Genomic DNA, 26,063 nt, shown 5'->3' on the forward strand with positions numbered 1-26,063 from the left:
TCATCTTATTGCGATACAATGTCCAACTTCCCCTAGAGCTATCCGAACCTAAACCCGTTGACCCATTCCCGCATCACCATTCATCCGCTGAAGACACAAATCCACTGTTGTACATAAAATCTTCCAGACCGTCTGCTAGAACAAAGAATTTCAAGAAACAAACCAGAAAAAAATGATATCGACCATGCATGAGAAACATTTCATCGAAAGATACATGCATCTTAAGATCATTCACTCCGCCACTGATCCTCGTGCAAGCATAAATATAATGGGTGGAAAGTAAGAACTAAAAAATAGAATTGGCGTCAGCAATACTATTCATGCCGACAGGGAGAAGCAAAAACCAACCACTAGTATCACGACTTGGATACATGTAGTGCTGCATAAAGATGCAAGGCGGAATCCAAATTTTCCCGATGCAAACTTAGCTCCTTCGTGCAAGACTCGTCTCAGAAATGGTCAAGATCCAATCTGAAAAATCCAGGAGAAACCCTTCCTTCGAACAGTAAACACAAGTGGGAACCAAGAATCAAGAATTGTTTGACATTCTCTGGTGTATAGATTGCTGGGTCTTCGATGTATAGATCCAAGGTATTAAAGCGTAAATACCTTTTGGTGAGACGGAAATGTATTGGAAGGACCGAGGTCTGGAAATGATGCAAATAACCATTTTTGTGCAGGGTTTAGTATAATAAACCAATCGTCCCCTTAAGCCAGTGTATCCTAGCCTTTGTAATAATGCCCAATTTCTTGATCATAGAACAAAAGGTTTCAATTATATGTGTTTGTGGCGATAGAAAAGTGTCTTGACAGAATATTCTATTAGAAAACATCCATGGTGAGGGAAAGTGTTCAAGCGGGATCCTGGCTGAGGAGTAAGAGCACGAATATCATAGAGGCCCCCTTGATATTGCACACCTACCTAGTCTGATGAATACCGTGTGTAATCTTTACCACGGACCCCAATTAGGTTGGATGTTCTGCCAGTATATCAGTTTCACCGCAGATTTGATTTTGACTTCTGTGAATGCCACCTGCCCTCCATGTTTGCCATGTAAATATTATTGGGTGGTTGGTGAAATAACCATCCGACGAGCATAGAAACACAGCTCATGTATACTAGATTCTAGTGCCAAGAGCCAGGGTGGAGAGTTTCCACCGCTGGAAAATATTATGTCTCGATCCGGCATTATGACCGGACTTTGACCGCAAAGAAAACGAAATCCTGGATCTCGTATTTTGACGGCGATATTGTTGACTTCCAGGCTGCTCCATGAGATAAGAAGCAACCCGAGAGACGGGCCATTGCAGCCAATATTTGCGATATGGACTTGTTCTGCAGCATTTGTCGTGTTAGCACCTTCCGGAGTTCCAGCAAGAGCCCAGAGAGTTGGAAACCAAACAATAATTGCGTCAAGAAGAAGCTCACTTACAGAGAAAGATTAGATATAGGTATAGGTACAATGGCACGTGGTAGAACCACGCGCTATTCACTTGAGAATCTAAATCGAAATACCCCGCAAAGGCAATTGGTATAGGAATGGGAGCTTTGATCGCGTCCTCGTTGCTTGCAGTGGGGATAAAGTGCTGCTGGGTGTTCTGATCTTCACCTCGCAGCAGCTATCTTGCGAGCCCCCGCAAAATGTACTGTCATGAACGCTGGATAAGTAAGTCCAAGCTGGTAAGCGCTGTGGGGGGAAGGTGTACGTTAATAGATTGAAGGTCTTGAAGCCGTCACCAGGGTGATTGTTGCAGTCTTGGCGTTGTTGATACATAACCGTGTGGCGTTGAACGTATCAACATACAAACTTAAATTTTCGAGTCCATTTAGAACGACGACAATACCGCAACTCAAAAAATATATAACGTACAAAGCAGTTTATAGGAGACTTTGTTGCAGTGTATCATTCCTCTCTTTGCTCTATAGAATCTTCGCTGACAAAGATATCCTGCAGTAGAAGTCATGATAAAGCACAAAAGACGGCCTGCTTTATGAGATTAGGTAACGTAGTTTTCCTTTCCCTTTTCTATCCATAAACTCTAGTCTCAGTTCAATTTCTCCTACCTCAAGATATCCAAAATGCTTACCCAAGCTACAGTTGCGCATGGCATTGCCTTTTTGTTTGCCCGCCCTACTTTCATAGAAAACACGTCCCAGTATCCAAGGTTATCCCAAGTCACAGCCTCTGTATCCCTTTTCAATACGTTTCGGTTGTCAAACGTACTCCATATGGTTTCTAGTCAATACACAATGCTTACAGACATGAAACTACACCCAACAGCCTCATCTCTTCGTAACCTACAAGTGGCCTTCGTCCGATAAAATTATCAGCACTGGACAGATGAAGCCAACGCCAACGCTGACACCCGAACGAACCGCCCCTAATGCGGTTGGCGACCAGGCTTCGCCCCCTGACAACAAGCATAAGCCTAGGGCTCCTAAAGCGCTGTCTATCAGACGCAACAACAATTACAGATGGTAAAGATACTGTGCAATACGTGCTGCCTCTCCTTGCACCTCGAACGAGCATGGGGAAGGCGGGGGAGGCATGAGTGATAGTCTGTGATGCTGATTCATGGAGGCTTAAAATGGCTTGGCATTTGAGCATTGTGATGCCACCAATGACTTGGCGAGAGCCTTTTTGACGCGAGGATTCGCCCACATTACAGCTTAACAAGGAAACTTTCGGTTCGATTATGATCGCCATGATTATGCAGAGCCTTCGGTTGATGGCCCTTCGGTATATACCTAGGATGCCTTACACGGGAGTGCAAATCCAAATAGTGGCACAAACCAACAATAAATCTTTAGGGACAGATACATATATAAACCCATGCATCCCAAGGATAGGATTTCCCCGAAATATTTCGGTCCTGCGCCAGTCTGAGACAATATAATTGTTGAGATAGTTAATGGTAGTTGCATCACAGGTTATCACTCGACATGTATATCATAGCACGACCTCTACGCGTGAACGGGGAAGAGGTGCCGTGGAGCGATACATATATAAACACTTAGTGTGGCTCAAGATATTAATCGTCTGAATGTTAAAACCCGGTTGGAAAAGTGTTGGACGAAAGTACATATTCCCTTGGGTACGCGGATATTGTTTGATTTTCATCTGCAGACAAGCGAGCCGCAGTAAACCTGGCTGAGAATATGTAATTTGTGTTGTTTTTCTTTTGTTTCTTTTTCCCCCAGGTTTTGAGGTGCGGTTACACGCACACATGGGGGCTTCATAAACTATCACTCGGTGTCTTGGCGGGCTCTTCCACGTGGGCGTGGTGGTAGCGAGCAATGTCTATGTAACCAGTGTGTGTAGGTATCCCAACGAAGGACGAAAGCACTCCAATATGGAATTGCAATATAATATTTGTTGCCCTCGTTTCCCGAGAGAGTAGGTGCGGGTAACCGCTTAAAAAATACTCCTGGAGCGACCATGAGGTTTGAACGAATGATACTAATAGCAACGTGAATGGTTCTCTACACACATTGAGTGGTTTGAGCCGCAGTCATTCGAGATATAAGGAGCGATTGGATGATTTCTGTCAAGGATAGGGTAAGTATATGGTTTTCATATAAGTTTTATATTCTATGTTTACACTCCTGAAGGTCACAAAATACACGTGTGTAAATCAGAGGATTATAGAAATGCGGTATTAGCCGATTATAATAGGCCAGAGCTCTAACTTAAAGCGCTTCTTATTGGTAACGAGCTGAGTTTGCTTGAGGGTCTATGTTTGCACAATTGTGGTTACATTGCTTGAAGTTGTGATTAATTAATGTTTCAACACATCGATTATTTGTGGGGTTTAGGTTGTTGCTTCCTTTTGTCTAGGGCTGATGGTGATAGGCGAGTACACACGGCCCACGAAGTTATTCACAAATACATCTTCAACATCCCGCTTTCAAAACCTCTATGGAAAGGGAATATTTTCACTATCATGGCCGGGGTCGGCGGCTGAGGGAAAGAGAAATGGAAGAAAGGGACGGACGGAAGAGGGACCACTCACAGTTCTGTGCAGCAGCAGCGAGGGTCAATTTCATTTCGGTCAAAGCTGGCACGGTACGCTGATAGTCCAACCGAGAAGGGCTTAGAGCGAAGTCTAGGATGTCCCCAGTCGGTGGATGCATTGGGACGTGCCTAGTCTTGGACTGGCAACACCAACCCTCTCCCCTTCCCCCTTTTCCATGATTTTCTATTTTTCCTTTTTGCACAGTATTTTTTTTTGGGTCTGGGGGCATTTTGGGGATCGTTGGTAACGAAGGTAAACTGGGCAAAATCCCTGGTGGCCGTGCGCGCCTCTTCTCTCCTTTCTCTCCACCACTTCACAGACCCTCGGCTCGCACACGATCTGGTGGGTTGAGTTCAGCCAGTGCACCCTTTTTCGGTCTCTCTCGCAAGCAGACACTGGCTGATGTGACCTCGAGACCTTCTTCGTTATTCTGGATGTCTGTATGACCAGGCTGGTCCCATTTTTGGTTCAAGTGCTCGATGAATGGATGGATGGCTGACTGGAGACGGAGTACCTAATTGTCCATTGATGGCCCTTTTCTTGCCTTGCCTGTCTAGCTAGCATACCTAATCCTTGGCTTCCCTATCCCTTTCCTTCCATATTTTCTCGACGTTGTTCTCTCTCCTCTCTCTCGCTTCTCTCCCTTACCTTTGGTCTTCCCATTCGTTCTTTGGTGCCCTACTTCTCTTCCTCTTTTCACTTCCTTCTTCCTTGCTTCCTTCCTTGGGTGCATTCTGTCAAGCTTCACCTTCATTTTGTGTTTTGATTTTGCCTATTCACAAAGTTATTCAGTGCAGCTTGTTACGTTATCGTTGCTCTTTAGGGCTGCTTTCTGCTTCCCTACAGACTTCAGTTCGTCCTTGGAGGAAAATCAATAGAGTCAATTGTTCTTGAGTCTGTAGCTCGGGTTTACTCGTTTGGTCCTTGTTGCTTCACTTGGATTCAATCTTCCCAGCACACTCCACGTAATACCGTTTTTTCCGGTGAAAAAAAAAAGAATTTGGTGAGATACTTTGGGTAGAGTTGATTAAATTTCATCTTGTGAGTTATCCCGAGTGACAATGCCCCTTTTTACATGCCCAAGCCGTATCCCGAACCTTCAACTTTTACCGGGGAGGTCCATCGACACTGATTAGCAATGTGCTAATAGCTCCCGACATATCTAGATAATCCATAATTCATTTACCATAATTTCAACGCGCCTTGGACTTCTATAGTAGACCATATATTTCGCCACCAATCTTATCTTCACAAGATCAAGTGTTCGAGTCCGGTTGTCAACAGCCCACCCCCTAAAATCCCAACGCGTCCGGAGATAATCCACCGGACCGTCCTTGAAATCAGTCAAAACGGCCGTCTTGCCAGCATCCCAATCGGACAGATTTGTCCACTCGCATTATATCATGCACAATGAGAATGGGAATCCCGTAGGCTCAAATGGAGCCAACGGACGAATTCCTCACCCTCTCTCGAAATCTTCGACAGCCGATCGTTCGAACGGAGATCAGGTTCAGATGCCCGCCGGCTTCAGTGCTGATGCGGGAAACCACAGCAGACGCCGTATTAACATGCCGTCAATCGACACGGCGGCGATGCACCAGGATAATGGAATGGCTTCCCCGGGAACTGGATACGACATGTTCACTCCTCTGCTTCCTTCTCAACTTCTACTTGGATCCCCTTTCCAGCCATCCCCGCAATTTCAAATGCACGGTGGCTTCACTCAACCCAACCCCGGCCCCCTTTCCCCAACCTTCGGAATGACGCCTGGTGGACTGAGCTCACCTACGGGGTTTAATCAACAATTCGCCTCCTATTACCAGCAGAGCGTGCAGACACCTACTTCTCCCATGGCAGCCTCCCCCGGTATGGTAGCTGGTACTTCCCGAACGGTTTATCTGGGAAACATCCCACCGGAGACCTCCGCCGAAGAAATTCTCGGTCACGTGAGGTCTGGACAGATTGAGTCAGTCCGCCTTTTGCCCGACAAGAACTGTGCTTTCATTTCCTTCTTGGATCCTGCCTCTGCTGCCCACTTCCATTCAGATGCTATTCTGAAGAAGTTATCTATCAAGGGCCAGGATGTCAAGGTTGGCTGGGGAAAGCCTTCACAAGTTCCAACCTCGGTTGCCCTTGCTGTTCAGCAGTCCGGTGCTTCCCGTAACGTATACCTTGGTAACTTGGCCGAGGATGTTACCGAGGAAGAACTTCGTGAAGATCTCGGAAAGTTTGGTCCTATTGATACTATCAAACTCGTTCGGGAAAAAGCTATTGGCTTTGTCCATTTCCTCTCCATCGGGAATGCGATCAAAGCTGTAAACCAGCTTCCCCAAGAGCTGAAATGGCAGACACCACGTAGAGTGTACTACGGAAAAGATCGTTGTGCATACGTGTCAAAGACACAGCAGCAAAATGCCGCGCAATATCTCGGAATTGCTCCGGGCTTTTCGAACATCCTCAATGGCGCTGATAGAGAGATGATTTCCTCTGCTCTTGCTCAACAGTCTGTTGCAGCTGCTGCAGTTGCTACATCAGCTGGGGGGCCCAACAATCTTGGAAACAGGACTGTATACCTTGGTAATATTCACCCGGAGACTACCATCGAGGAGATTTGTAATGTTGTTCGTGGGGGGCTTTTACACCACATTCGGTACATTCCTGACAAGCATATTTGCTTCGTAACATTTATCGATCCTACTGCTGCCGCTAGCTTTTACGCCTTGTCGAATCTGCAGGGGTTAATGATTCATAATCGCCGTCTCAAGATTGGCTGGGGTAAACATTCAGGTGCTCTTCCACCTGCAATTGCTCTTGCTGTTTCCGGGGGTGCAAGCAGAAATGTCTATGTTGGGAATCTTGACGAGTCGTGGAGCGAAGAGAGGCTCCGTCAAGATTTTCAGGAGTATGGTGACATTGAGCTTGTCAACGCACTTCGGGAGAAGAGCTGCGCATTTGTCAACTTCACCAATATCGCAAATGCAATTAAAGCGATTGAAGCAATGAGAAGCCGTGACGAGTACAAGCGATTCAAAATCAACTTTGGGAAGGATCGATGCGGAAACCCTCCAAGGCAAAGCACTGGTAACCAAGCAGGCACACCTACATCTGCAACCCACCCCCCAATGCCCAGCTCCAGCCCAGTCAATGGTGGTCTTCAGCCTGGATCACAGTCGGGGTCTGGTGGAAGCCCTGCCCAGCTCAGCCCGTCCGGTATGCCGAGCTCAAACAGCCCCAACATGCTCGGAACACCGACAACCCCGAATAGCATGCAGCAGCTCATGAACAACGTCGCTGCAAACCCTCTTCAGGCGTACTTGGTTCAGCAGCAGCAACAGCAGAACGATGCCATGTATGCATCGTCGCTGCAACAACAGATCGCCGCTGCTCAGGCCGCCGCGGCGTATGGTCAGCAAAACCAGATGGATCCTTCTGGACAAGTGCCTACACAAGCCGTCGACAACATGGGCCAGAATGGTCAAAACATCAATGGACTCGGGCTCGCGGGCCTTGGAATGCAGAACCAGAATCTACGGATTGGCGGGCAGCACAACCGTGCCTTGAGTATGCCTGTCTTGAGTCCTCAACAGGGACAAAACGGACTTGGAATGAATGGATATAATAATGGGATGAACAACGGTATGGGTGGTTGGGCTGAACAGGATGAGGGCATGCATTAGATGACTTTTTATTCTCGGTCAAAATAGGGTGGTGGGAGGGATGTAATTGATGAGCCAGGGTTTATTTACTTTGACATAGGGGAGTAAGATTTTGGGACGTAGAAAGGACTTTGGATTATTGAACAAACAAGAGATGAGAGAAGACCCTATAGCATTTTTAATGGGCATTTCGGTATGATAGTTTCATTTTCATTTTTGCTTCTGCCCGGCCTCTTAATTTGTCTGTTTGGTTTTGATACCTCATGTTTCAAATCATTCACAACCATTACTACCACCATTTAGTGTGATGATTGAACTGTAACTTTGCTTCATTCTTATTTCTTCTTATTTTTTTCTCCTTCATTATTTCTTTGTATTTCAAGTTTTCTTTTTGACATTTGGATTTATAAAGCGTTCTTACCAAACGTTGATCTTACACTATATCTTTTTTTTTCTCATTTTTTCTTTCTTTTTAACCTTATTCTTCTTTCATTCTTTACTACTTCGTTTTCGATTCACTAGGGATGGAAGATCAAAAATACCTTTTTTTGGCAGACTAGTTTTTTGTGTTCATGTCTATATTTGTGCATTTCCGTGGGGAGCTTTAATTTGCTGCCAGCATTTTTTTTCTGGGTCGGTTCATGAATAATTTAGTGGATTGATTCGTATATCTTATCCTGAGTTTTAATTTTTTTTTCCACCTCGTTCGAATAGGAACTGAACCAGTTACCTACGTGGCATTCAAGTGCAAGTTGGCTCTCTATTCGATAAGATTTTCCATCCCCGAGTGATAGCGTATGATTGCCCGGCGGATAAACCGACCAAGCGAGCCAGCCAGGCCGGGGTGTCCCAACCAACAACAAATCCACCAACGTTACCTGATAAGTGATAAGGTCCGTGGGGCGCCGGATAGATAACCATGTAGTCCGTTCCTTTGCATTGATTGTGGCTTCCCTTTCCACCATCACGGGACAGCAGACAAGTGCTAAGCCAAAGATCTCCATCCCATCCCATCCCATCCCATCCTTCGGTGTGCATATTCCTTGGCGCTCAGCTGACCCACGATTACCTACCCACTCAATTTTCGTTTCATTATGGTAAAAGCGCCGTCGACGCCGCGGGTGTTCGGATCCTTTCAAGAAATAAGAGGGAAAAAAAGAAAAAAGAAAAAGAAAAGACCGGCCCACACCCGGTACCAGGAAACTGGGCTGTTTTACTACGGTCAGGGGTTTGTGGTTGGGCAACGTTGGATCATGCGGTAGCACTCGGTCTTTATTTTTTATTTTTTTACTCGGTATGGGAGTTGTGAAAGGACTGATAGATGGATACCGTTGAATTAGGGCGAGCTTTAGAGTTTGGTTGATAGTAAGTTCCGTATCCCCCGGCTTGACTCAGAGTAGGGTTAGGGTTTCTTTGTGGTGTCCTGGGAATCCTTCCTGAGATTCTTCCATCCCTTTATATCTACTCGGTATTATTCTCTTTCAGTAAGTAGAGCAAATGCAGGTTTCTGTACGCCTGAAGGCCCCGAGTTATTACATGTAGCTGGAAAAGACATGTGAGGGCGGAAGGGGGGGGGGGGGGGCGAGTAATACGGATGACACGGCACAGCTCGATCATTTGAAAAGCAGAGGCTGATCTTACTCAGGAGGAGAGAAAGCACAGACATGAGCTGCATTATATTAGGTACTATAAAAAACAATTGATTGGGTACCGATATTCACTTCCGATATTTCCATTCGGAGAAAAGAACTTGTAGCATTGTACTCACCCACAATAGGGAAAATAAGCTCCCAAAGCTGAAAGTGTAGTACCTATCCTAGCTCCCCCAGGTCCGTTATGTGCCGCTGTCATACCGTACATGTATGTTACACCGGCCATGAATCTACATGTAACTATATCGGTGGCGAAATACCTTCTCGGTATGGCTATCTGGTGGCGGCTGTGATTTCATAGTTGGAATATTGTCCGTTGGCTTCTTGCCGTCATGGAAGTTTGCCTGGTATCCCCATTATACGACGCGCTCATAGCCGTGTTGGGTTCTAGCTCTGTTGACTTATCAGTTAGCCAAGTATGCTTCTTTGTGGGGGGCGGCAGTATCTCATAGAGTGCTCTATCTATCTCACCAATACCTCTGTTAGATCAAGCTTCGATTGAAAATCCTTATGGTTTATGGGAAGAGTGCATGCCTGAGACACGGCTATGCAGCCAGCAGCGGAAGACTCTGGGTGGAACCAGAGTGTCAAAGAGTATGTGGTAACCTGACGGCGTTCGAGGAGCTTCTGCAGTAGATCAGTCTATGTATTAATGTGAATCTTAGATAGATTTGGGGGGGAGTGTAGTGAAACGGCTATTTTGTAGGGATGCCTCCTTAATTTATGCATGAATATAAAGAATTAATCGTGCATCGATGGAGTAAACGAAAGTTGGTAGGAAATAACTAAGTGATTAGACCCATCCACGTACCCAGTATTCAGGCCACGAGCGGCCTAAGTTCTGCCCCGCCGTGCCAATGGGGCTTTTTAGTTGTAGACAGGGTTTCTTGCCAGAAGGTTGGTTACCCAGATGAAATTTTGGATGGTTTAGATTGACCTGATCTGTCCATAAAGTAACTTAAACATAGTCGAAGAATTTATTATACTAAGAAAAGAATCATTGTCTTTATGCCTCTTTGATGCCCCTTTGACCATCTGATATATGATGTCAGCATCAGAGGCCGGGTCTCCCTTTGATTAACCGCGAAGTCTGCTTCGTGTTCCCACTGCACTATGGCTGTAATACGATACCGCGTTAAACTCGTCTTAAACCGTTGAACTTCCCCCATTTACATGTAGTGATTTGTCTTGAATCGTGGCTGTTGCAGACCGTATAGAATGTAACTTCATTAACAGGTGTTCTCTCCTCGAGCTCACATCATGACATAAAGCCCACCCTAGCCAGCTGCAGGCCTCTTCACTACCGCCCCGCCCACCGGCGAATCGGCGCCCAATTCGATCATGAAGTGGTAGCCATCTGATAGGAGCAATACGCGCGTCGGATTAATGGCGAACCTGGCCGGGTATATCACTGGGAGCGATGAAATTAACCTTAACGACGGTTGGCTATCTATTCTGACTCGGGACCATGATACGGACTCGATTGTTGAAACTCTCTTTCGTTATTACTGTATAGACTTATTTCTGACTGTGCATAGAAATCCTACACTGTGGTGCCTGATAACCCGGGCTTCGCTAGGTGGGCCAGAATTTAAGGTTGCCGATCTCCCGCCTCGCTTATGCAGGAGGCAGCCGCAGCAGAGCCGCAACACCGCAACCACAATGTCGGAAACTCGCTGTAGCGATGCACCGGGTACACAGACAATTGGGTAGTTTATAGTACCCAAGAATTGTCGCGCACCTAAGCTAGGTGTAGAGGATATCGCACCTCGCGCAAGGTGTATCGGCCTCGTGGGCAGTGACTCCCACTAGCTATCCCATCAACCGTAGCAACCGAGTTAAGGACCCGATTGGGTCCCACTTGAAATAAAGTGACCTTTCTTAAATTCACAGCAACACCAGCTTCGTGAGTACTATATTAGGAGCTCTTATTGGGATCGGTTGATAAACTTTCCCGCTTCTTTGTTATTAGTGAACAGGGCTGGATTATATCGTTTTTGTGTTTTTATCTAGTTGCAAAGTACCCAATTGGGACCTCAGGCTTCTACGGTTCATGGGATAATATGTGTTGTGGGAGTTTCTTTCGATTTCTTTCTTTTGGCTATTTACGGAATCAATATCTTCACAGATTTGAGATGATAAAATTTTAAAGCAGACCCAAAGCAGAATCTTATTCAGTAAAGTTCGGGGTATATAAGGCTTTATTATTGATCGAAATTAAAGCTCCCGAGTGATTGTCTATGAAGTGAACTAAGGAAACTACAGATCCACCCCCAAAGACCGAACACAACCCCCCAACCCCCCATTCTAAACCCCAAATTCACAAACTGAAATAGGATGACCGATAATAATGAGATGCAGTTGTATCGAAATCGCCACAATAGCCGCACACGGATCGTTGTACCTAACACCACCATCAGCACCATGCATGATCAAGATCTCAAACACAACATCATATATACACCCTTAGATCAGCCTCTGCTGAAAGGCTCTCTCGGCTTCGATAAGCCTCTCCAATCTGATGCCAAACTGTTCATAGTCGTAATCTATCCCGACCAGGCGCAATTGAGACCTTTCCTTATCTTGCAGGATCGCATATAGCTCCGACGAAGGCTTCGCCCCCCGAGGGCATTGTTGTCGATGTCAAAACCCAACTCGACAAGATGGGAGTTCATCTTCTCAATGAGGTATCGGATTTTCGACCGGTCGTCCTTGAGGCGGGTGACATAGGCGGCGAGAGTAAAGATTATTTCCTTTAACTCGTTGTGGAGGAGGATAGATTTTGGAGAGATTTGAGAAGTCATGGCTGGATCAGACGGTTGGATATGATGAAGTGTTTGATGATGGAGAAAGCGCTGATGGAGGAAGCGATGATGGAGTTTGAGGAATTAGTGTCTGTGTAGGGTTTACATATCAGAGGGTATAAAAAGACTCGGCGGCGACCATTTTGTTTACCAGGTGGGTTAAATCGTAGTATATGGACTAGTTTTTATATTCACAGCTGCTAGAGTCTTATAGTCATAATTAAAAAATTGAGATAATTCATGTGGTTTTTTGACCATGATATTTGCAGCTCCGTATTCATGGTGATGAGAATTTCAAGCTTTAGGCCTTGGTAAATACATAAACTTGCGAAAAATCTTCAGGAAAAAAAAGCAGGACCAAAAATAAAAGTGCAGAGGTTATTAATTCAAATAATTATCCAGAAGTCTTGTTAGATAGTGTAATTATGTAAATCCTGCTTCACCGTCCATAAGATGGATTGAATCGGGACGTAGTTGGTATAAATAAACAACGAAATCTGGGAAATGTGTTAGTTGACCACGCAGTTTAGGCAAACTACCGTAGAGATACTCGGGTTATTTAACTTGATGAAAAAGTGTCGAGAGGTGAAATATGGAGGATGAGTTCGTATAAGAGGAAGATCGATCGATGCTAATATGTTTATCAAATGGTTATAAGTTAAGACACTTCGGCCATACACACACTTTTGTCGAGAGGCCAGATCGTTACATGTATGTAGTTACCGCTTGGTACTGGCCTATTATGAGCAATGCGCATGTACATGTAGTTAACTGATACTTCAAATGACTATATGTATAGCTGGACGTTTCCGTCGGGTACATACGATAGCTCAGCTTTGCTCATTCTGTTGCCATAAAACCTTCATGCTTATCAAGAAAGTAAGACGAGAGGAGAGAAATATCACGGGGACTTTGTTGCTTGATTTAAAAGTATAGGTCGCATAGGATCTTTTGTAATCAAGAACCATCTATCGATAGTACTCCTTTGTAATACTAGCGACGTACGTACACAGCAGGGTCTTCCATGCCACGCGTTAATATTGAATAGAATGAGAATCGTCTGTGCTCGAGATACAACGTTGAGTTTCTACTCATATGCGCATGTAGTCACTAGACTGTTCTCGTTCTACAGGTTCTTAGACTCACAGAATACAAGCATGGGCATAAGGACTCCACCGACTATAAATGCCAAATTCCAAACAAATCCCGATACTGCCATAGTATTTGCGTTTCGTTGTGTAATGTTTCTCAAGCATCTGAACCCCAATCTACTGATTGCGCAGAGCTTTATCTAATATTTCATGGCTCGTTTGAGTGCATGTTTGAAAATTTGTGAGCAATAAATAACATTGTCATTTCAAATTTCTACAGTTGATACCATCTTGTCAGTTACATGCACCACTTCAACTCCAAAGTTTGCATCATACTCATAGTACTCACATACATGAAGTTCAGCCTTTGAACCCAAATTATACGTCCTGACCAGTTGATCCTCTATCCAACAACGAGACCCCGGGTCATCACCATCACTGTGACAAAACAGAAAGCGATGTCAGACAGCGGGGAGGCTGTTACTATTATTGGTTCTGGCACTCTCCTGCCTCTCAATCTGCCAAGCCCTGGACTTTTTCACTTCGACAATTTCGAAGAGATTATGGAAGATTCTCGGAAACGCAACGAAAGAACCGATATCCTCAATGAACACGTCCATCCACCAACCAACCTTCGACTTGATAGAAGTGAACAGCGCGAAGCAGCTGTCTCTCCAAGGGTAGAGCAGTACCACAACAACCTCCAAGGTCATGATAAAATAACCCCCTGCACTATAGATGCCCCTAAAACGGCTCATTCCTTATCCAAACGTTCTCGAGGCCAGTCGAGTACTCCGAAAAAGGTTACATTAATCAAAAGCCCGAACAACGGCGAGAAGGTAGTGGCTGTTGGTTCAGAGCCACTCATGTACGAGAACGTATTGCTGGGTAAACAACTTCCGATTCTTCCCAATGCCCCCGACACCCAAATTCAACACAGAGAATCCATATGGGAGAGGATAAAGCAGTTTGTAAGGAAAGTGACCGGTATTGGAGATTTAGGAGCACGGATACTGACCTAGCGTACTCTGACCCAACCGTAAGTTGAAGTCTTCCAGGTGAAGATCCTATGCGTTCTTCAGCAGCTAATAGCTGATATATTTGTTTTTCTAGAGAGGGTGAATCGCTGCCCTGTCGGGTGTGTCTGCGGTACAGATCGTGACCCAGGCTATGAAATTGTCCCTTTATTCTGAGGTTAAACAAACCATCCAAAGAATTGATATGCGAGTGATACCTTGTGTTCTTAACAATAAAGAGTGGTCTCTACCTAAACCTTTGAAACATTTAAAGCGCTGAATATTGAAGTAACCAATTATCGCTTGGTATAGAAAACACGCGTAAGGCTATAATCAACTTAAGAGCCGTGCTGGTGATATTAGGAAGACCTGGCCCTGGCCCTGGCTCACGTCATGTCTTTTCGGGGTCGGGTGACCTCAATGTCATTGTTTCCCTTCAAATCCTCTGGTAGGTTTTTGTTAGTTATTTAATATTATAATTTGCCCAAAGTCAACTACCGTCACAAGCCAGCACGTGTGACAGTTATTACGTGATTTTGAATTCCATGCACACCCTGTCGGTACGTAGCGAAGATCCGTGCTTTACAACCTGTGGTTCGAATATAAGAATACAGTTAGAAACATGTTTATCCCAATGTCTGATTATTTTGATCTCACTGCATGTGATGGACCACTGATCCAGATAGAAGCCATACTGCCCAATCAACCAAGCTAAAGGGGGCGATTAGCCACGCCATCGGTGACTATTTTTCGCAAGCACCATATATATGAAAACCGAGTGCTTACGTAATTACTAGACGAGATTGATTCTCTGTCAGCAATCGAGTCACGAGTAGAAAGATCAAGGTACACGACGGTGGTATTTAGTAAGTAGATCTATGAGGATGAGGATAGGCCTAGTTTTTAAGGAAGAAGAATCTTAAATCCCGGGTGAGATGGTCCCGGAGGCTAGGGTTCGCTTATTGTTACAGGCGCGCGACGTGTATTAAGGTTGATGTTATACTGTAATAGGGGCCTTCAGGGCTTTATTCTGGTCCAATCCAGTTTACCCAGCCTATCGTATGAGTAACAAGACTGAGGCTTAGATGTGGGGTCCTAAACTACATACCTGCTGATCGGGAACACAAACATTTGCTGATTATCATGCATAGTGACAGCTCATCTACGAGTGATGTGTTATGAGTAAATTGAAACGTTGTCATAGTTGGTATATTCTATCTATGTGTGTATTAGAATGACTACTGCCGTGGCTGTCACTGGCTGATTCGATTGCTCTATCATAAGAGAGATTGGCTCGACCATTTGACACCATATGATACGATGTGATATATCGATTGTCTCTGCAGGACTTCCTGTACTATAGCATCCGCGAAACTCGTACTCATTTATATAAGGGGAAAACAAAATATATTTCAGTCTTTGCTATTCATGGGATTCGAAAATCCCTCATTTTCTAGTCTCGAATCTTCATCAACTATAGGTTGTCATCAGATCACTAGAGGTTCCCAGGACGGGTAAAAGAAAAACACGGACCCGGATACACCAGGAACCGCGCCAGAAACTCGTATTGATTATTTTCTTGGCAAACGCAAGCATCAATCCTTGAGAATTACCATGCATCATTCTTATCCCCGATGTACATACATAGGAGGCTGAGCCGACTGTACTGGTAAATAAGGCATCCGGGACCATGTGAGTTTGAGTTGGGGTACTCGCGACTGGAAGGGGGAATTCACAAGGCTGGATTATGGAGCTACGATAGAGAAGATAGTTTAATAGCCTTATAGTCCAAAGATGCATGGTGCATTTATGAGTGATAAGTCATATATCGACCCGCCGCTCATTTTCTTGGCAAGATTTCTGACCCTGCCGGAGGATTTTGAAATTTGGGCACACGCACATGATGGTTAACTTGTTCACCAACTTTATACAGGTGTATGGTACTGGCAAAAAAGAAGAGGAGAAAAGAAGAAGAAAAAAACACTGAATAGTAGGTATGTGGATGTAAACCAGAGTACATATCTTGATCTTTAATAGTTCCTACATGGATTTAGCATTATGAAATCATAAAATCTCACTCGTATGTGACAACACCCCAACCAACATCCTTTGCAGGCCACCGCGCATAACGGAAAAAAAAAATAAAAAAATTGAGCCCATTCGCTCAGGGATACAAAATTATCGTTTCTAATAATTTCTTCCTCTTAACCCTTCCCCCTCTATCCCCAACAGCCGCGACAGACCTCGAATAAGAGCAATAATGCAGGAACCCGACCACCCTAAAATAAATACCGAAAACAAGACGAAATCCAGCTTAACAGCTAGAACGTATCGCGCCAAGGTCAAAAAAAAAAAAAGCAAACCAACTCCGTATGGAAAAACGATAAAATGTAGGTGTAACAGAATATTCAGTGGTAATGATGACGTGATCGGTTCTGAGCAATCTTTTTGGATATACTCTAGGAACTAGCGGCGGCTGGTCCCACAATTCGGTTTCGGCTTTTCAATTCGGAGCACCCATAAAAGCAGATCTTCAAGTGGTATAAGAACTAAAAATACGCGGTTACACAGTAACGCAACCGCTCCAACTAATCCGCCAGCGATAGCATCGAGCCAGTACTGAATTTTGAAATGCCAGTAAGTATTTCGTATGGATGTCTTATAGGGTGGGATAAACATACGTGGTTAGCCGTTGCAATGATGGTAACTAGGATCATGGTCGGGTATGCAATTCCCAACGCGCAGTACCAAATCTTCCACCATTTTCCAACTATCTGCACTGATTTTCCCTTCCTTCCACCATAGGAGAGACCGACGCATCCGAGGACACCGGAATGATAGATGAGTGTACATCCGATCATAAATGACCAGCCAAAATGCATACTTGGCATTGCTGCAAGATGGTTCACAAATTTACCGCTCATCCATACACTTTGGGCGTCGTCACGACGGACAGTGTCAATGAAACCGTACTCCTTGGGAAGCAGTCGGGGAGGCATGCAGGGAAATAGAGCGAATACTGTGAAAGCGAGGAAGTTGCAGAGTGTCACTGTGCGGCGGACAGTGGCGAAGATGGAGTGGGTGGGGGCAGAGTAGTAGTACCATGCGATAAAGCTACAAAATAATTGTTTAGTACATATCTATTACAAAGAAAACTCATGGGTAATCTTACAATACAGAGCCTGGAATGTGAATCAACGCATAGGCCTTGTTTAGAAATGTCAAAAGCCCCTCGTGTCCATTCATGAACCATTTCTGTACAGTAATTTCCTGAATCGGTAATATAAATCTCAAAGGTGTGAACTGTTCGGCCGCTAATACACTCAGTCCGTTCGCCTGGGCTGTATCCCAAATATCGTCTGAAAACATCTCCTGTGAGAGAATATGCGACACTCGGTAGATGGCATACGTGAGAATCCAATAGAACATTTCCATGAGGAAAGGAAACTTGTATAACACTCTAGAGTGCCAATTTTCGGCAAATCGTGATGAGTTCGGCGTTAAAATAATTACCCCACAACAATTACGCTGCTTTGGTAGGTTCTTAGACGTCGAGAAGCCAGTTGATTCGTCTTCATCATCTGATGACCAAGGCCCTTCACGGGACGGAGAGCTATCGCCGGATGAAGATGATCGAGAGGACGTAGGTGAGAATTCATAACTTTGAGCGTCAAGGAGGGATTTGTATGGAGCTTTGCTACTGAAGACGCTATAATATTTCCGTCGAGTGTAAAAACAGGCAAAGAAGAGGATACTAGTCACAATCTAGTTTGAATGAGAGGTACGATTAGTTTATAATTATGTACTCTCTAGAAGCAATTGGATTGTACTTACCACTGGTTCAGCCCAACCAGGAAGTTTCCAGGCGGGCTCACTATTATATTCTGGGGGGGCCGATGCCAAAGGCGTTACTACTGACACCACAGTAGAGGCAACATAGGTAGTTGGTGTAGCCATGGTCTACACTCGATGGACGACGTTGCGCCGACACGTGAGCAGCCACTAGTATAGTTGAATGTCTTTTATTACGAAACCCCGAGTACTGGAGTAAATAAAGAAAGATACGGAATAATTTGTAACGACTGTTGAGGGTTAGAGGCGGGAAGAAGGGGGGGGGGGAGGTAAGGGGAAGAAGGGATGGGTAGAATAGGAATGGGAGGAGGAGGAGGAGGAGGAGGAGGAGGAGGAAAGAAGAGGAAGAAGAGCAGCAGGAGGGGAAGAATAACAGGACGTGAAGGATATGTATTACTACATGTATGTACGGTATGTATGTAGAGTATATGAAATGATGCAAGCAGTCTGTGTATCTTTCCCTTGTTCAGAAGGGAAGTACGGTACAGGAAAGGCACAGGTGCAGCATAAATAAGGATTGAGACTTCCAAGCTCAATACAGACAATAGCGCTGTTTCAATACACGTTCCCTGCCAGTGTGAATTTCTCCGCCGCCACTGCGTCTTCTAGCACCGTGTTAACGTGTTCCGATCTCCACTCCCGCAATCATCTAAGGAATGTATGAGCATTCTACTAAACCTTGCATCCAAACTAGCCAAGACAATACTAAGGAAAACATTTTTGTTCCACCCTAGATCTTAATAACAATCTTTATCTCAAGATGGTAATAGTCGCGTGCCGCGTGTCCTGATTTTTCGCAGGTGATAATTCAGGAATGCAGGACATGGCCCTTTAGGGTTTGCTACACTACTCCTAGGCTAGCGTGTAGCTTTAGTCTGTTCATTGGCCCAACGTCGAGGAACGGGCGCCGGGATACCAAGCATCCGATATAAACCTGCAACTACCAACCGCAGAAGAGCTCGCCCAAGACTCAAAGAGCGCACAAAATCAGACTTTAATCAACTTTGCCTGGCCAGGCACACACAAAATAAGGTGTGTTATCTAACAGGCCGGACAAACGTTCCGCAGCTGTATGGTATTCTGCCAGGGAAACCTTTCGGTAAAATAGCAGAAAACTACATATTGGGTAATTGCAGGTACCAATTATTATGGACCAACCGGGGCATGGCCAAGGCTGAGTGTAAAGATAAAGATCTTGGCATGCGAAGGGAAGGAGGGGTGTGTTTTGGCCTGGGCTTTCTTCTCTAAGAGCCGCTTACAAGGCTTTACTCGGCGTGTGCCTCATGCCTTGTGTAGTCTACTCTACATGATTCGAAAACTATACTCTGGACTGGATATCAGACATGCAAAGTCGTCTAAAGCTCCAATCAGCTCAACTCCAAGGTCTGTCATTGTAACCAATCTACAGAAAACCAATCACTAAACCAGAAAGTCGAAACAGATCCAAGACAAATCTCTTGGCGTATGGACATGCACCATATGTGAAAATTTATAGGCATCGGCGTTGCGGACTCCGAGTCCCGGGATTTGATGCCCCGAAGCCCGTCTTCGTTCGGAGCTCCGACGCCGACGTTATGGTCATTGTAGACTGAAAGTTGAAATGAGATTGCACTGGGATGCAAATACTCTAGATCTACGCAACGCGTGTCGACATAGATATTAGCCAGTTACTTAATCAGAGTGTACCCATGTTAAGTGCCTTTATGCACGAGATTAGAGGTAATCCGATACGGGGGCTTCTCGTAACATTCTCTGTGTGTGTGATAGAGTACATGTATTGAAGCCATGGGGTCGTCAACTGCGTCGTTTAGAAACGCTGGCTATTATATTCGGCCCTGATCCATAGAACTCCCTTTCTCGATTTTGACCTAACTGGGAAAATAAGAGTCCCATTATTACGAACGCGTGTACCCAGGGGTGCCGGAAAGTGATGCAACGGTCAAATAGCCCATACTTCTCAACAACCAAACTAGCTAACAGAATGTGGAGCAAATCTATGGTAATTTAGAAGCTGGAGACCATAGTTATGGTGAGAGTTGATGTGGTTGACTGTTGCTTCTCCTTTTATTACTGTCTCTTGTCACAAGTTGACCTTCCCCAGGCTAAAAACCCCAAACCAATGACCTGAAAAGTTGCAAACTCTGTTCTAGAGACTCATTTATCATGGATATGACTAAAATATCTATCCTGCCCAAGCATTGTGTTGTGTTAAAAGCTGAAGTTCTGAGTACATTTCGGCGTTGCTAGGTCAAGCGTTGCATCACTTTCCGGCACCCCCGGGTACATCGACACTTACGTAAGTGACAGCTAATAATTGTGGGCATTACATACACCCTTGTATAGTACTAGTACGTACTCTAATCGGAAGGAAGTGCGGTTCTTCTGGTGCACAATCTGATATGGCCTCAAACGTGGCTTGCTTGAATCTGATACTACTTTACACATGTACCTACAACATACTCTACGATGCCCTGGATCTCCTTAAGCCTTTGTGCCTCGTTAGAATATAGTAGCTGGAACTCTACATACTTTACACACAGCTACCTAGACCAATTTTGGGCGTCGCAGGTCACTAAATGCACATTGGCCATATCCTCTTACCAAGCTAATTATAAGCCATACCTGGACGATCTCAAGCCTCACCATAAACTTGCGGAAGCCTGGTCTTCACCTGTAGAGTGTATCATATGCAGACAGGTTATTAGCAACTGCGCCGCACAGCTGCATAGTCTCCCATATACATACTCACCGGAGGTTTTTACAGTATGCAAGAACTTGGTTATTCTAAGGGGTGCTAAAACCTCATATTGCAAAGTAGGGGCCGCTACCATCAAAAATGATAATTCTACCTACCTACCCTAACTATAGAGTCATTCACTAGGCATCTATAGATACTAGGCGTTAGCGGATTCAACCAAAAAGAGAAAAACAAAACAGCAAAACTATTTATCACTGGCTTAAACTCCCTGCTAGTTGACACGGTCCAGTGTCCGTCATCACCCACTTGTCTACTGGGGATCGACAAAGTAGACCTTGCAAGGGGATTCAGCCAAAAGAGTGTGATAAATCTCCCCGCGGTTTTGTAGGGAAGTACCGCCCAGAGCTCAGACTTAGGGTTAGTTTGCTCGGGCAAGTCGTTGCATGTAACGTGCACGTGACTACATGTAGTTATTGATATAGAGCTGGAGAATAATCGGGCCGATTTATGCTGAGGATCGAGATGTTTTAGAAGTATTTTATTAGCGATTTGATCGAATTTCACCTCGGGTGAACCGGTACTTTGTGTTGCGGGCTTCCGTCATAAGTACATGTAGTTTCTGTCTAGAAGAACTTAGAAAACACAATAATCTTTGAATATAACATATAGTGACATGCATATGAGTTAATTCAGCCACAAAATCTTTAAATAACCGAAGACAAGGGCTTTGGCTAGCGATATGGGGCAAGTGGGTAGTTTATCATTGACATCCTGGAAATACTCGCCCGACGACATCGTATCAACTGGGCCGGAAATCAGAGAAGTACCGATTTTCATATTGGATCTCAATAACTACAAGCTAGGGAGGGACAAACTCTGGTGGGTTTGATGGTAGGTAGGTACATCTTCAGATTATTAGGTAGCCTTTTGGTACGGTGCTAGCACTAAGGGGAAGCTGTTAACCACATAAATAACCGCTGATAACGTGTGGACGCATGTGCAGCGGGGCCAGCGGTTGAGGCTGAATTTTCTGCTTGGCTTTTAACATGCTTTCTCTCCTCGCCAAAGCTTGTTCGTTGAAGACCTCAAAGCTGTTGCCCGTTGTCAGCATGTCACTCCATAGCAACAACGCGTAAAGTGAACGGCCCAGGAGAATATTATCTTGCCTTAACCCGCCAGCAACACACAGATACCTCATCCACTCAACCTTTCCCGACTCCTACCCCCGTAGACTTCACCCCTCCCCCTCTACGCTGTCATGGCCGGCACTACTATCAACACAAATACTGCCAACACGAGAGGTTTACACACGCTTGTAGACGGCCTTACTGTTATGTCGCCCACATCCCCCCTTACTTCCCCGTCATTATCAGCATCATCACCATCTCCGCCCCAAGTTCAACCGCAGATATTCAACCCACCAGCAGCATCGTCAATATTCAATAATCCCGGGGCTAGCAGTCTATCAGGTGCAGGTGTGGAGGGGGCTAACACGTCTCCAACGTCTAACAGTAATGCTCCAGCGAGATTGCAGTCATTCCCATCTCGACCACTGGGCTACTCTGGGACAGCAGGAAGAACAGCCGAGAGTAATGCTGTTAATGCTTTAATTGCTGCAGGAAACCATAGCTCTGGAAGTAGTAATCCGGCTGTGAAAGAGGTGGACGACCCAACAACACCAATCAGCTCTCCCACTTTTGATAGGGCTGTGCCGAATACATTCTCGCGGTTATTTGCCACCCCAACGCCCCAAAGCTCTTACGCTACAAGTGGGAGGACTTATAGCTACCGAGGTTGACACTCACTTTACCATGAATTTTGTTTTTCGGTATTTAAGCTGTTGTGGCTAGGTTGCTAATCGAAGTGCTAGGCTCGGATTCTGTAAAGTTGGAAGATTTCCTTTACACTCGCGGATTTCTGGAGGGCGCTTGTAGCGACGTGTCCATCCTTGCATTTGGGAATACATATAACTTGCATCGCCTGATACTTGATCGATCGCCGTTTTTTTCAACCTGTTTCAACGGTGGGCCCTGGTTAGAATCAACACAGTCTGAGATATCACTGTCCCCAGAAATTTCAGATCCGAATATAACACAGCACTCCTTCGAAATGGCTTTAGCGCGGTTGTACGGGCATGTTGACCGGACGGAAGAAGACCAGCATGCTCTTCCATTACTAGCTGCGGCAAGTTATCTGGATCTCCAGGATCTTGCGGAATCATGTGTTACCTCGTTACTACGGAACTTGAGTACAAGCAACATATCACAGGTTATAAGGTTTGTAACGAACAGTTTCTACGGTCCCCTTACGGACAGACTGCTGGACAGCGCAAAGGCACTTCTATATAGAGACGGTTGGGAAATGAGTTTCGAGGATTGGGATGGAATCAGCGGAGAGGTTGCGGCAGACATTATAGGTTATGATGGTTTTTATGTTCCCAGCGAATGGTTGAGATATAGCTTCGTCAAGGAAATGGTGGACTGGAGAATTAACCACTCCTATACATACAACCGCGACGTAGGTGGGAGCAATTTCGGGACTCCGGGGATGGAATACGATGAAGCTGAGAGAGCTTCAATGGCAGAGGAGGATGAGGCGGATTTGAAGCCATTGAGAGATTTGCTGGAGAATGGAATTTACTACGTTCATATGACTTTCGAGGAACTCCAGAAGATAGGAGATGATAGGGACGTACTTGGGCGGAGGACGGTGAGTGAGAGTACAATTAAGGAAGCTCTGTGGCAGCAGATGCTTTTGAGACAAAGAGTTTTGAACGTGGGCTTAGGCAATCCTGAGTTGGGTATCACGGAGACAGAGATGGCTAGGCAATCCACACCATCAGGGAAAAAATCACCACTGGCAGAGAGACCAACAACGCCGAGAGTGGGCGAGAAGATGTCACAATCAGGTTCAGACCCATCAACTCCAACCCGCAATAAAAACGACGGATCGAACACCCTCACAACGCAGATAGGAAAATCCTCACGGCGTAAATACTATATCCCAACCGAAGACACAACGACCGTCATAGGAGACTGCCCTGAGCAATGCCTCATTGTGTCCAACCAAGGCGGGCCAGGTCCTAAGAGAGTAGCGCGTGGAGCTGATCATCTAGGCGTAGAAGGCGCTGATACCTCTGCCCCTATCGTTCAGGAGCTCCGTTACTCCGAATTCCCACCTTTCCGCTTCTCAGCCGAGTTCCGTAGTGTCAGAAGTTTAAAGGAGAAGAAGCGTGTCTACTCCAAAACTGTCTTCTATGCAGGTTCCCACTGGAATATCTATATTCAGAAGGTCCGCAGTTCCAAAAATGTTCAGCTTGGTGTCTACCTCCACCGTGCGAAGGACCGTGAAACCGCAGGAGGAAGTTCGAGTCATAATAGAGGTGCAGACGATACAAATCAGATTATCAACGTTGAGGAGCAACAACGCGTTGGAAATAGTACTCTCAGTTCCATGGCGGATGATATTGATGTCACAGTGACTACGGACGGAGACCTCACTACTAGTACATTCGCGAGCATAAATCCTAACTCTCGACCCGGAGCAAATACATCGGCACAGCGTTCATCACTTCCAGCGAATGCAGACTCCGCTAATACAGCGGTTCCGGCGTTGAGCTACTATGTGGACGCAAGACCTATGATTCAAACCTACTTCAAGATTTTCTCTCCCAGCCGGAAGGGGAAAGTATTGAGTATGTTCTCGTCGGGGCCGGATAGCTTCAATTTCAGCCAAAGTTGGGGATGGAAGAGCTCTAGTCTGATCTTGGAGGAAGGGAGCGGAGGTCCGGTTGGGGAATCTGCAGAAAAAGATAGTAGGTTGAGATTCATGGTCGTGCTTGGTAGGTCATCTCCTTCAAAGATTTACAACCTATACTAACTTCCCTCTGCTATAAAGGTAATGTCTAAGGCCGATCGCATTATGGGTAGGACATAACTGGACTTGGTAGATAATTCGTTTCATTCTTTCAACCCCATATCTTTCATCCTTTCTCTTCTCGAGAAATTGACTTTTTTTTAATACCATTAATATCCTTATTAGTTTTTCTTGCTATGGCCTTCTTTCGTTATAGTTTTGTTTTAGGGTGGCGTGGTCATATGTATCATTCTGTGTTGAATTCTTCTTCTTGGGCGGATGGGAGCCTTAATGACGAGGTACATGTAGTGTATGGTTTTTACATGGCGGTTGAAAGTTGAATTCACGAGGTAGCGGTGGAAGACCAAATCTCCGTTTGGTGATAAAGACCAAGACAAGGGCTGTAGGGAGGATTGTCGTTTATCTAGATTCGTACCGAGTAAATCTTGGAGGATCTACAGGCGAGTAATTGTATAAAATTTGGGAACCGGACATATCTAGAAATTTAGAGCCTAGGGCTGAAATTGTAGTTCCCGAGTGATCATTGGTGATCAACTTTCTATAAACAGCGATTACTATGCAGTTTCTAATTCTTGACCATTCCCAAAGTATGAGGTTTAAGAGGGATGGCGAAGCAATGTTTGTTTTAATTAAGTACATGTAACTTTAGCTTAATAGAAGAAGCACGAGTTCTCTTATACAAGCTGTGCATGTATATATTGTGGGTCGGTGACCGCTGCTTGTAGTTATCTGATTCTGATAGTTATATATATATACAAGTAGTTTCCGGCCTTCGGCCGGTACTATACATGTATGTATATCAATCAGTCCAATATACAGGCAAGCCGCTTTGCGGCTTATTTGTCTATTTGCCTGTCAGTCGGGGCTCTTAGGCCACTGCGCGGCCCTCGACCCCTCCTGGCAGACAAAGTCCATCACTATATCTAGATCTGATCTGGTCAATATGTGACTTTTCTGATATATTATCCCCATATATCAACGGATAAGTCAGACAATTTCTCCAGTTAAAACTACAGGTATATCCCTTTAACAGCTACCAAACCGCTAAAATCAAACCACTATCGATTCCCAGAACCAGTAGAAACCCTATTAACACTCTAACACCACTCAGCACAATACCCTATGTTAATATCCAACACAACATATTTCAAGTGAAACAAAAACATCTCTCAATGAACCAATCAGAAGACTATAAAAGTACATTGCATATGCAGGTTATAATTATATACTTATTAGATATATATCGATATCCGGTCTCAAGCCACTTAGTCTGTTCTTATTTAGAATTACTGATATGACCCAGTCCCTATGCAAAGATCTCCCAAGCAAGTGTAGCCCTAGCTATATTTTTACACCAAAGAAAGCTACTAATCACATACTAGTGCTTAGGCGGGCTGAGCT

General features: G+C 45.0%; 8 protein-coding genes across 8 annotated transcripts; 5 read left to right on the forward strand and 3 right to left on the reverse strand.

Moving 5' to 3' along the window:
- Positions 1-3,977: 3,977 nt before the first annotated feature.
- On the forward strand, positions 3,978-4,516 carry LAJ45_05646 (uncharacterized protein; the record flags this gene model as incomplete). The annotated part of the gene is made up of 3 exons (XM_046115215.1): positions 3,978-4,067; positions 4,222-4,359; positions 4,433-4,516. 3 exons carry the CDS (start codon positions 3,978-3,980, stop codon positions 4,514-4,516), a joined length of 312 nt encoding a protein of 103 aa, XP_045971737.1.
- Positions 4,517-5,420: 904 nt separating this feature from the next.
- LAJ45_05647 (uncharacterized protein) lies at positions 5,421-7,694 on the forward strand (the record flags this gene model as incomplete). The annotated part of the gene is made up of 1 exon (XM_046115216.1): positions 5,421-7,694. One exon carries the CDS (start codon positions 5,421-5,423, stop codon positions 7,692-7,694), a length of 2,274 nt encoding a protein of 757 aa, XP_045971738.1.
- A 4,177-nt stretch (positions 7,695-11,871) lies between these two features.
- LAJ45_05648 (uncharacterized protein) lies at positions 11,872-12,129 on the reverse strand (the record flags this gene model as incomplete). The annotated part of the gene is made up of 1 exon (XM_046115217.1): positions 11,872-12,129. The coding sequence occupies one exon, from the start codon at positions 12,127-12,129 to the stop codon at positions 11,872-11,874; it is 258 nt and encodes an 85-aa protein (XP_045971739.1).
- Positions 12,130-13,428: 1,299 nt separating this feature from the next.
- LAJ45_05649 (uncharacterized protein) lies at positions 13,429-13,933 on the reverse strand (the record flags this gene model as incomplete). The annotated part of the gene is made up of 3 exons (XM_046115218.1): positions 13,429-13,494; positions 13,574-13,623; positions 13,705-13,933. The coding sequence occupies 3 exons, from the start codon at positions 13,931-13,933 to the stop codon at positions 13,429-13,431; spliced, it is 345 nt and encodes a 114-aa protein (XP_045971740.1).
- On the forward strand, positions 13,679-14,242 carry LAJ45_05650 (uncharacterized protein; the record flags this gene model as incomplete). The annotated part of the gene is made up of 1 exon (XM_046115219.1): positions 13,679-14,242. The coding sequence occupies one exon, from the start codon at positions 13,679-13,681 to the stop codon at positions 14,240-14,242; it is 564 nt and encodes a 187-aa protein (XP_045971741.1).
- Positions 14,243-16,702: 2,460 nt separating this feature from the next.
- Positions 16,703-18,193, reverse strand: LAJ45_05651 (uncharacterized protein; the record flags this gene model as incomplete). Its single annotated transcript, XM_046115220.1, has 4 exons — positions 16,703-16,855; positions 16,918-17,350; positions 17,409-18,001; positions 18,071-18,193. 4 exons carry the CDS (start codon positions 18,191-18,193, stop codon positions 16,703-16,705), a joined length of 1,302 nt encoding a protein of 433 aa, XP_045971742.1.
- Positions 18,194-19,394: 1,201 nt separating this feature from the next.
- On the forward strand, positions 19,395-19,680 carry LAJ45_05652 (uncharacterized protein; the record flags this gene model as incomplete). Its single annotated transcript, XM_046115221.1, has 2 exons — positions 19,395-19,471; positions 19,530-19,680. 2 exons carry the CDS (start codon positions 19,395-19,397, stop codon positions 19,678-19,680), a joined length of 228 nt encoding a protein of 75 aa, XP_045971743.1.
- A 2,364-nt stretch (positions 19,681-22,044) lies between these two features.
- On the forward strand, positions 22,045-24,694 carry LAJ45_05653 (uncharacterized protein; the record flags this gene model as incomplete). The annotated part of the gene is made up of 3 exons (XM_046115222.1): positions 22,045-22,579; positions 22,657-24,627; positions 24,684-24,694. The coding sequence occupies 3 exons, from the start codon at positions 22,045-22,047 to the stop codon at positions 24,692-24,694; spliced, it is 2,517 nt and encodes an 838-aa protein (XP_045971744.1).
- Between the last annotated feature and the right edge of the window lie 1,369 nt (positions 24,695-26,063).

Source organism: Morchella importuna, assembly GCF_003444635.1.
Source record: "Morchella importuna strain M04M26 chromosome Unknown Morimp01GS015, whole genome shotgun sequence".
NCBI classification, from domain to species: Eukaryota; Fungi; Ascomycota; class Pezizomycetes; order Pezizales; family Morchellaceae; genus Morchella; species Morchella importuna.